This window comes from Moschus berezovskii, chromosome X (assembly GCF_049115385.1).
Source record: "Moschus berezovskii isolate FMDL1 chromosome X, NW_MosBer_1.0, whole genome shotgun sequence".
Lineage (NCBI taxonomy): Eukaryota > Metazoa > Chordata > Mammalia > Artiodactyla > Moschidae > Moschus > Moschus berezovskii.
Window position 1 is genome coordinate 100,437,224 of NC_142488.1, and position 12,097 is coordinate 100,449,320.

A 12,097-nucleotide genomic window follows, 5' to 3' on the forward strand; every position below is an offset into this window, starting at 1 on the left:
AGCTTGTTAAAATGCAGATTCAAATTCGGCAGGTCTGAGCCGGGGTACATGAGTCTACATTTCAAACAAGTTCCAGGTGATGTGTCTGCAGACCACACTGCAAGTGTTTTCCCAAACCAGCTATTTACCAAAAATCACTCAGAAGGCTCATAAAATCTCAGTACCCAGGAACCACCCCACACCAAATTAATCACAATCTCAGGAGAAAGGCCGAGTCGAATACAATGTGCTGGTCCTCCACCTCAGCTGCATGTCAAAAAATCACCTGGAGAGATTCTAAAAATCCTGATGCCCAGGCCCTATCCAAAACCAATTAAATCAGAATCTCTGGGGTTGGGACCCAGGCATCTGTCTTTTTTAGTAATTCTTCAGTGATTCCAATGTGCAGCCAAAGTTGAGAAGGACAGTTCTGGAGTAGAACTGGCTCAACACCTGGCAGAGTGGATCCCTTATAACATTCCCATCTATAAGTCCAAAGCTCTGACTGTGAATCGTAAAATGCACCTAAAGTCATGTTTTCTTTAAATCATGTTTTGAACCTTAGTTCTGTGGGCACATGTGGCTGTACAACTGAGACCAAGGATTCAGTCATTCATTCCTCACTCTGAACACAAATGTTACCTGTCCTCCACTGAACAGATTTCCATTCTCCTCCCAAGCCCCGGCTACTGCTACTTCTTTGCAATGAGGTAGGTACTCAAGGAAACAGCAGCAACAGTGAAGAATCTGTATCCACGCAGCCTGTTCCTATAGTGACATCCTCCCCACCAAACCTGAAACTGATAGATCATGGAAATTTCTAATAACCTACTGGAGTGGAAGGGTCACTGATGAAACCGGAACCTCTAAGCCCATATAAGGCAGATTTCACCAGTGACAGACATTTTGGCAGAAAAGTCCTGGGAAGGGATGAAAACGGTGTGCTTTCCCATAGGAGAATGTGCCACTGTCGAAAGCACATCTTCCGGTGGACAGAGACAGGACCTAAACAGCACTGTTCACGACACCATGATACTAATAACTCTGAGGCGGGGTGGGGAGCAATGTATCTATTTATGTCTTATGGCCCCCAGCACCAAGCCACACTAACAAGTACACAATGCTATTAAATATGTAAAACAGAAAGAAAATGGGTGCTGGTAACTAAGGCACTGTCAAGTGATTCTAGTTATTTCACTCCCATGATCAAACCCTGCTCTGAAGAAGTTTTCCTAAATTTTTCCACAGTCCACCTCCAAAATGACTTTAAGATAAATGAAAATAAAGATGCACTCCTCTTTCCACTTAAGTGAGCTTCCATTCTCCCCTTGGTCATGGTCAGTGTCTCTTCTCAATTTGCTGTTTGGTGGAATACATGACACAGTCAAGGCCTGCTAAATGATAACAGTTATTATTCTTTCACCATTGTTGCAACATATCCACAGTGGTTAAAGGGTGTCTTATTTTTTCTGTTTAATTCCAAGAGAAAGAAATCCAGTGGGTGGGGTATTGGAGAAATAATACTTAAATATGTGTGCAAAGTAGCCACTCTTAAATGACACTTTCAAAAGCAGTTTCTGTATGAGCTGGTCAAGCTCACTTTCCTTTTAAAATTCTTGTTACAGTCATTCAGTTAACCCAAACTCACTTTAAAATGTGTGAAAATAGCACCTCCTGAAAGTGTGTTCACATATGCTTTGGAGCAATGGAGCGTGAATAGTAAAACAGCCTTTGCCAAACTCATATAACTAAACAGGAGTGAATTTTTGCAGTCCCATGACTTTGCTGAGCCAACCTATGTATCATCCCCGGACTGGCTTTAATACATCATAGACATCCAAGACAGAAAAGTCACAAATAAGTGACTCAACCTAATAAATATTTCATAGACTTTTTTTTACATGGCAGTCTTTTTCTAAATGAATTCTACTTCTTAACCAAAAAGCAAATTGGCTAAGTACAGGTGTGGGTTTAGGATTTAAGCTTCTAGAAGTAAAACTATGAAAGTTATCAAGATATGTAATTTGACAAAGTGTTAGTCTCTGCTCTTTCACGCATTTCTTATGAACCAATGCCCAAAGAGGAACCAGGTCTGAAAGAAAATGCACAGACCGCAGAAAAGTGGCAAAAATACAAAATGAAATACATTTCAAGTATCAAAGCCAAAGAAAAACAAAACGAATTTACAATTTCCAGGATACTTTATTGCAATTTCCAGTTTACATATTAAATGAATATTTTTAGACTAGGCAGAGTGTTTATACTATCCAGTCGCAGTTAATCCCCTAATCTCACAAAATGAAAAGAAGCAGTTTTAAAAGAACATCAATTTAGGTACTTACGGTATGGGGACAAGGGGCACTTGTCTTAGCCAGAAAAAGGGTTGATGTTTTCCAGTATAAGTTTCACTGAAATTTTTCTCTATTATTTTTCCCATTGATGCTGAGTACTCATAAGAAAAACAATCACCCTCTTTGTCATTCTGCCCTTCCTTGGGCTTTACATTCCGTCTTGAGCATTTAACTCAGAAAGTCAGTTTACACTCAAGTGTACACATTAAAAAAACAACACATGCCCCATCTCCCACACATCCAAATGGACAGGGATTAGAATTAACCTGGCTTTTAGTTGTAACAGTGTTATTTTAAACAATTTCAACCACACACATGAAGGGTAAAATAGAAGTACAAAACCGGAGGAAACCATAAAAATTCCTACACACTTAGTGTTGAACTATTTCCCGAATCGTCAAGCCTAACATGGGTTTCTTAAAAGTGAAATCGACACAAAAGCGAGTGCACGCGTAATATACAAACTGACAGTGGCTCTATGGGGACAGCTCTCTTTGAATGAGCTATTACCCAGACGGTGGAATAAAAAAAAAAAAAAACTCTCACTCTTTAAATGTGAGAGAGCCGGCGGTGCGCTTCACTAGAAACACATTTTAATGGGTAAGTTCGGATAAAAATAGGTACTAAGGGAACATGTGTTTTGACAAAAAACCTCCCTCCCCAGGACACAAGGAAACCTGAAGGAAAAAGACGGGTCAGCTCATAGGCTCCGGAGCTGAGTTCCATCACTGGCAGAACAGAAGTTGGATAGTTGGTATTTTTCACGCTGCAATGGGATAGTAACGCTCCATGTGCACGGTACGCGGGGCGGGAACACCGGCGGGACTTTCACTGGGGGTCAAGGAAACCCAATCCAGGAGAGGTCAACACCGTGAGGGATCCAGAGCTCCCAAACCCGGGAGATGGGGAGCCGGGGTGGCCAAGGAGAGGGTCAAAACTCCTCGAAGTTATCTCAAAGAGAAAGCGAACACCTCTGGGAGTCAGCGAGCCGTCTCTCGCAGCAGCACCCCTCTCCAAGTGTGGGGCGCTTGCCTCAGAGGCAGAGAGTGTGGGGTGCCCTTCCTCGGGGAGAGTGGCTCCAGGGACCCGGGGCAGCCAGAGGGGCAGGGGCAACGGCCGGCGGGGAGGCGGACTCGCACTTTGCCTCAACTCTGAGCCCCATCCCGAGCGCAAGGGAGGGCGGCGGAGGGCACGGTACTCACTAGGGCTCGTTGGTGAAGCGGGGGGTCCGGGGCTGCTGGTATCCGTACAGGTGACAGTAAAGCACATCGAAGCAAAAGCAGCACATCTCCGCTGACACCACCATCTTCCGGGAGCCGGGCGACGAGGACGAGGCGGCGGACGACAAGGAGGGCGAGGGAGAGGTGGCGGCGGCCGGGGTAGAAAGTAGGGTCCCCACTCCACAACTCGGAGGGGGCGACAGGGCGATCCCCCCGCCGCTGCCGCCGCAGCCCTGGGGGGGAGAGAGGGTACAGCCGCTGCCGCTACCTCCTCCGGCTAGACCTCCTAGCCCGTTGAGCCGCGTACCGGCGCCTCCTAGTCCCAGCTCCCCGGCTCGGCACTGGCTCTCTCCGCTGCAGTGGGAGGAGGAGGAGGCGCCACCACCGCCACCCGAGCCAGAGGGGGGCGAACTGGACAGTTTCTGCTTCTTCACCCCGCAGCAACCCGCCGCCATCTTGGAACAGTCTCCCCCACGCAGCGCTTCCGACCCATAAGTGAGGCGAGCTGGCGGCGGGGGCGAGCACGCTGCGGCCCCGGCCGCCGGGGGCGCGCCAGGGGCTCGCGGGCCACGCGCGCGCGCGCCGCTCCCTGGTCCGGCCGCCCGGCCACGCGGCCAGCCCGCGCGCCCCCGTCCCGGCGCGCGCCCCGCGCTTTCGCGGCTCGGCACCTCGCGCCTGTCCCGCCGGCCTCGCGCCTCCTCCTCCTCGGAGCCGAGCCTCAGCCTCCAGCCCCGCGGCCCTCCGAGGATGAGAGACGGGAGGCCCAGTAGGAAGGAAGGCGAAGAAAGCGGAGAATGGGAGCAAAGGGAGGAAGTGGGCACCCCGGGGACGGAGGAGCGAAAGGGAAACTAATCGGAAGGAAGCGGGGAGAAACCAGAAAGTCCGAAGTAAGTATCCAAGTCCCAAAGTACGACTCAGTGACGGCCACTGCACACAGTGACACCTGAGCCAAGTTAAGTGGAACCTGAACCACCGGCCTCAAATACGCTGGGTTCTGAACTGCCGGAGTGTGATCAAGCAGGTGCTTGGAACTCCACACTTGAGATCGCCCCTTATGAATCAGTCGGGGAATGGGCCATACTGCAGTGACTCCATCTGAACATGCACATAATCTTTTTTCCAAGATTATGGTAAAAGAGACACACTCTGTCCTTATGGACAGACAGTCTAGCCCAATCAACTCTATATATCCCCATGCGTGTTCCTTAACTTTCCTTCCTAGCCCCGTAAAGACCTTTAAAAGCAAAAAAATAAAATCCTAACCAACACCTCACTGTTTCACAGATGTTCACTGTGGTCTGGAACTTGCACCGGTGGGTTATTGGGAGAAGGGATTGGCTTGGGAGCAAAGCAGATTAGAAATATATCTGTAGTTAGCACAGATCTTACAGATAAACAGGGCAAGTAGTATATTTAGTCACAAGTTGAAAGATTTTGTTCAGGTATATAATAAGATAGTTGCTAGTATTCTTTTAAAATTTTCTCAAAGAATGCTTGGATGGATGAAGAGGCATTTGATTGAGTCACTCCCATTCTGGGCGCCCAAGACAATAATCAAATGTAAAATATTCATAGAAACGAAACCTCATAGAAACAGAATGTCTAAGCTTTTTGTGTTGTGTCTATGCCTTGCCAAAACATCTAGACAAAGCGAGGTATCTATCTGCATATTTGGAGGCATCAGAGGATTGATCGATTTTGTCACCTTTGAGCTAAATATGTGATATCTTGCAAATAGGTGAGGGCTGTTCATTTCACTCCAGGGAAAAATAAGTCAACAAATTTTGAGCCTCTGTGCCTAGTATGTTTATGACACTGTTGTTATTTAGTCACTAAGTGATGTCCAACTCTTTTGCAACCCCATGAACTGTAGCCCACCAGGCTCCTCTGTCCTTGGGATTTCCCAGGCAAAAATACTGGAATGGGTTGCCATTCCCTTCTCCAGGGGATCTTCCTGATCCAGGGATCAAATCCACGTCTCTTGTGTCTCCTGTATTGGGAGGCAGATTCTTTACCACTGAGCTACCAGGGAACTTGTGTTGAAATCCAGAAAGTATGCTTCCCCACTGTATAAGTTTATGAATTGAGTCAAATCTGTGTACCTGATCAGATAAATAACTACTATTTATTAAGCACTTTTTGGGTGCCAAATACCATGCCTCATCTTACCCCATAACCCTACAAATAATATATTATGTCATTTGATCTTCACATGAGTTTGAAGAGGTTGCTCATTTACAGATGAGGAAATTGAACCTCAGTAGTAACTTGCCCAACATTACATACCTATAAAGTGATGGGTTTTAATGTGGGCATGTCTGATTCAAAAAACCATGTTGTTGTGCTACACTGCCTCTCACTACTAGTGCAGGATAAAAGGCTAGAGATGGATAAAAGATGGTGACATTAAGCTGCAGTAGGTGGGCTGGAGGTTAAATAAAAATAAGAACATCGTTTTTATGGAAAGATTAAAAAACACTGAAATATGTTAAGAAGAAAAGATGAAGACTCTCCTAAAAGAGATATTTTATGAAACAGATCAACTTTCTAGGATAGTTAGATGCAACCTAAAGGTGAAAGAGATGGTTTAACTGGTTTGTGGTATGTGATCATATCCCCTCAAACCTCATCATTGCTGTTAGAACTATCCTCCTGTTTGAGGCAAAATAACAATTTGTTGTCAACCACTAGTGTAGTTCTTTAAAATGTATTAATTTGTGTTGCAGAAGAGAAAGCCTATTTTCTTTCTTTTTTTTTTTTTTTACTGCTTCACAACAACCAGTATTGTTAGTGTTTTGTTTTGTTCTTTATCCTTAACTATCAGAGCCTACCTTTTAATTTGTTTGAAACTAGGTCAAATACAATATCAGACAATAGGTACCAATTTATTCACCACTCCACTAAGAAGTGGTCACTTCTAGAGTAGAAAAGCAGAGCCATTTAATGACATCACACAACAGTGTAGCACAGGAAGCAAAGTAGGATACCATGGATGGCTGCTTCTGCTAGGGGAATTCAGGAAAGCAGAATGTAATCTCCCAATTTAGAATCTGGCCAGTAGACAAGAGTCTAACACCCCTACTCTTGTGAAAATAGCAAGGAATCTTTAACAAGCACCAGTAGTCATGTCCTTAGTTCTGCATTTCATCTGAAAGACAAAGCACTATAATGGTTATCGTCCAGGCTAGGGGACTTATGCAATGGGAAACCCTAAGACAAGGACATCCCAGTTGAGTTACAAAAATAGCTTTTCCCCCAAGGATTTTAAATGCCAACCCCAAATCTTCCAAACATAAAGGAAATAGACAAACCCAAACACAATCCTTATAGAAAAGACATCATTATCTGACCACTAGGTGTTACTATCTGAAGGACTTTGTTGAATCAGCTGACTAAAAGGGGGAAAAACACTCCAATTTTTTTCTCTGTGCTAACTTCTCCTGATTTTGGCTTGTCTCCCATACTAACCATGAGCCTCAAGATGCTTTGCAAATCCCTTGGCAAGTAGTGGTGGTGGTGGTAATGCCTCCTTTTAGCCTTTGAGGAAATACTTCTGCACTTGTTTTCTTGCAAAGTCACCACCATAGAAATAAACATATTTCACTCAAACACAAATAAACTCCACAGATCAAATTCTGTGGGAAAAAAACTTTTTTTTTTAACATCTGCACAAAGTGCATGCTGGATGAGGAAACTGACCTTGCTTAGGATTCTCTTGACTTGAAGTATAAAGGTCAATGTATGATAAAGCACATGTTTCTACCCGCTGCTGATACTGGAGTGAAGTGATAATATCCTCCAGAGGAAATGTTAAGGTGCCTTCTGCTTTTTGTAACTGACTGTCAAGCTGGGAACAAAAGATTCCAGGTTTCTTTTAAATAAAAAAGAAGTAAATAGGCCATAGTTTCTTTGTTGACAAAGTACATTCAAACTGAAAGCATTTCTACTTCTGTATCTGCCTGTAAATTGCTATTAACTAACTCTTGTCAAATGCTTTGTTACACAATTGTGACAAACTACTAGAACAAAGGTTATGCACATTAGTAACTGCAGTAAAACTGGAAATGGAATTATACCTAATAGTTGCTGATTATTTTATCATTACCTCAATTTATTCTCATGCTTACAACAGTTATTCTTCATTTCAGAAAAAAAGAATAATTGTAATTTGATGAGTAGTGAACACATAAAAATGTTGCAAAATCATTTTCTTAAGTTTCTGGCAGTGTGGGTGACATGAGGAATGTTCACATAGTTCAATGAAAAAACCTCCATTTATGCCCAAACAAGTGTTATTTTTATCCTCTGTCATCAAACTTTCTCAACTGTCATCCTTGAACAACTGCAGAATGTCGTATTATTAGCTACCACTTTGATCTAACCTTGTACACATACGACACATGGTTGTGGTGGCGGAGGTGGTGATCAGTTCCCTTTTATATTTGAATGAATATGTGAATAAATACTGAAATTCTTTATCTGCTTTTCAATTCAAATGGATGAATCTACTTTTGTTTTCTTGATTACATATCAGATCCTTCCCTCCTGAAAGCCGTCTTTATCTAATGAACACATTAATGAGACAAAGGACCATGGTCTACTTTTGACCGTTTTCTAGTTGTTTCATTTATATCTTCTATTGTCAAGCAAGCTAATCAAATGTTGTTTCGCTACCTATTTCCTTGAGACAAAGTAATATCAACTCTTCAATAAGATTTAGGTATGTGAATATCTATACTGAATGCGGAAGAATTCACAAAACTAGCTAGTTGTGGGTTGGCAAGGAAAGTTTTTAGAGAAGAGATGATCAAAGTGAGTGTTATTTTGGGCAGTTATGGGAGTTGTAATATATTGAGAAATGTCAATAACCTCAGATATGCAGATGACACCACCCTTATGGCAGAAAGTGAAGAGGAACTAAAGAGCCTTTGATGAAAATGAAAGAGGAGAATGAAAAAGTTGGATTAAAACTCAACATTCAGAAAACTAAGATCATGGCATCCGGTCCCATCACTTCATGGCAAATAGGTGTGGAAACAGTGGAAACAGTGGGAGACTTTATTTTGGGGGGCTCCAAAATCACTGCAGATGGTGACTGCAGTCATGCAATTAAAAGACCCTTACACCTTGGAAGAAAAGTTATGACCAACCTAGACAGCATATTAAAAAGCAGAGACATTACTTTGTCAACAAAGGTCTGTCTAATCAAGGCTATGGTTTTTCCAATAGTCATGTATGGATGTGAGAGTTGGTCTATAAAGAAAGCTGGGCGCTGAAGAATTGATGCTTTTGAACTGTGGTGCTGGAGAAGACTCTTGAGAGTCCCTTGGACTGCAAGGAGATCCAAACAGTCCATCCTAAAGGAGACCAGTCCTGAGTATTCATTGGAAGGACTGATGCTGAAGCTGAAACTCCAATACAGTGACCACCTGATGTGAAGAACTGACTCATTTGTAAAGACCCTGATGCTGGGAAAGATTGAAGGCGGGAGAAGGGGACGACAGAGAATGAAATGGTTGGATGGCATCACCGACTCAATGGACATGGGTTTGGGTGGATTCCGGGAGTTGGTGATGGACAGGGAGGCCTGGTGTGCTGCAGTCCATGGGATTGCAAAGAGTCAGACACGACTGAGCAACTGAACTGAATTGAACTGAACTGAACAGGAGTTGTGAGCAACCAAAATGCAAAGGTGTTTAGTTTGGAGAATCTTTACTTGACTATTTCACTTTTTTTTGTTTGTTTGTTTTCCTTAAAGACTTAATCTACTATCCTCTCTATGCATTTAGTGGAGTGAAAAAATGTATATACTGCAAGTGTGCCCCACCTCCAAATTTAATTTAAACATATAGTTGTTTTCCTGTAATTAATCTCATCATGTTCTGGAGCACCTACTCCAGTTGCCTAGAGGCACAGGTTGGGCACAGGTTGGATAGATTAAGGTTGTCAATTAAAATATAAAACTGTGTTCTGAATTAAAACTCTCTTTTGTGAAAACATTTGATTTAAAGTTCATGGCAATGAGTGAGTCCCGTAATCTCTGCTGGATGCTAGTTGAAGTCTAGCGCATTTTGCCTCACCCTCTTCACTGTTTAAATGTACATAATTTATGGCTTAGTCTCTCACTATTGGCAATGCACAATGATTTGGTCAGGAAACTCAGCCGTCTCTCCTTACTACTGCCAGGATTCCTACTTCATCTCCCAGTGGTCTACAAGCCCTCTAAGCTTCAGCCAATTCCTCCATTCGGTCCTTGACTTCAGGTCTGTTCACTCATGCCACAGCAACTGCCTGGCAACTATGCTGCCTCCAGCATCCTCCACAGGTCCCCACAAGTAATTCTGGATTTCTTCCATACCACTTGACAGGCTTCTCTCTAACTAACCCCCTCCCCATGCTGCCACTTCTATTGCAGATGATTTGTGATGGCTTAGGACTTTTATAAGGGGCTTGAAATTTCCCATGCTTCACCTGCTCTGTGAGTCCCCCAAACATCTCTGATTCTTCTTTCTTTTTTATATTAAGATATAATTCACAAAGCATGCAGTCCACCCATTTAAATTCAATGATTTTTCATATATTCATGGAGTTGTGCAATCAGCAACATAATTTTGGAATACTTTTCTAATCCCCATACCCATTAGCATTCATTCTGCATTCTCTCCACTGCCACCCACCCCCAAGCCCCTGTCAAGCAAAAAACCTATTTTTTGTTTCTATAGATTTGCCTGTTCTGGACATTTCATATAAATGGAATCATACAATATTTGTCCTTTTGTGTTTGCCTTATTTCACTTAGCATCTTATTTTCAAGGTTCCTCCATGTCGTAGCATCTATCAGTACTTTATTCTTTTTTACGGCAGAATAATATTCCATTATATGGCTATACTATACTTTATCCATTCATCAATTGATTGACATTTGGGTTGTTTCCACTTTTTTTTTTATTTTACGATATTATATTGGTTGGTTTTGCCATACATTGACATGAATCCGCCCCGGGTGTACATGAGTTCCCCTCCCTGAACCCCCCTCCCACCTCCCTCCTCCCCTTATCCTCCCTCTGGGTCATCCCCGCACACCAGCCCCGAGCATCCTGTAACATGCATCGACCCTGAACTGGTGATTCGTTTCACATATGACAACATACATGTTTCAGTGCCATTCTCCCAAATCATCCCGCCCTCACCCTCTCCCACAGAGTCCCAAAGAATTTAGCCAGTTTTATTCAAATTAGAATCAACGACCTTTTTTTTTTTTTACCCTACAATTTTGTATTGGTTTTGCCATACATCAACATGAATCTGCCGTGGGTGTACATGTGTTCCCTATCCTGAAACCCCCTCCCACTTCCCACCCCATCCCATCCCTCTGGGTCATCCCAGTGCACCAGCCCCGACCATCCTGTATCATGCATCGAACCTGGACTGGCGATTCGTTTCACATATGATATTATACATGTTTCAATGCCATTCTCCCAAATCATCCCACCCTCACCCTCTCCCACAGAGTCCAAAAGACTGTTCTATACATCTGTGTCTTTTTTGCTGTCTCGCATACAGGGTTATCGTTAACCACCTTTCTAAATTCCATCTATATGTGTTATTACACTGTATTGGTGTTTTTCTTTCTGGCTTATTTAACTCTGTATAATAGGCTCCAGTTTCATCCACCTCATTAGAACTGATTCAAATGTATTCTTTTTCATAGCTGAGTAATACGCCATTGTGTATATGTACCACTGCTTTCTTATCCATTTGTCTGCTGATGGACATCTAGGTTGCTTCCATGTCCATGCTGCAATGAATATTCATATACAAGCTTTTATGTGGATGTATGTTTTCATTTTGGGGGTATATATCTAGTGATGGAATTATATGCTGTATACCATATGGTAACTCCATATGTAACCTTCTGAGGAACGGCCAAACTGTTTTCCAAACTGGCTGCACCATTTTCAAATTCTATCTGCTATATGTGAGGATTCCTATTTTTCCACATTCTTGCCAATGCTTGTTTTTATTTTTTTTCTTTCTTAATGGCATTTTATTTAAAATAATCATTTCAATGTAATCAATATAAAACTTCATGTACTCTTATACACTTTTTTATTTTAAAAAATTATTATTGTAGCCATGCTAGTGGGTGAGAGGACTAACATGTGCTTATCACCCATTTGTATATCTTTTTTAGAGAAATGTTTATTCAAATCACCTACTTTTATTTATTTAGTTAATTTATTTTTGGCTACACTGTGCAGCTTTGGGGACCTTAGTTACCTGACCAGGGATCAAACCTGTGCCCCGTGCAGTGGGAGCATAGAGTTCTAACCACCGGACCACTAGGAAGTTCCCCTGCCCATTTGTTTTCTATTTAATATATTTAACCTAACTTGTATTTATTTACTTTTTAAATTAAAATTTATTTTTTTAATTGAACGTTAATTGCTTTACAGAATTTTGTAGTTTTCTGTCAAACCTCAACATGAATCAGCCATAGGTATACATATATCCCCTCCCTCTTAAACCTCCCTCTCATCTCCCGCC

General features: G+C 42.6%; 1 protein-coding gene across 1 annotated transcript in view; it reads right to left on the bottom strand.

The window, feature by feature from the left end:
• Positions 1 to 4,048, bottom strand: part of AMMECR1 (AMMECR nuclear protein 1) — a 122,151-nt gene extending 118,103 nt beyond the window's left edge. The window contains exon 1 of the mRNA XM_055393969.2: positions 3,533 to 4,048. Coding sequence (XP_055249944.2) covers positions 3,533 to 4,005 — 473 coding nt within the window. The 5' untranslated portion in view covers positions 4,006 to 4,048. The remainder of the gene's footprint in view (positions 1 to 3,532) is intronic.
• Positions 4,049 to 12,097: the final 8,049 nt, after the last annotated feature.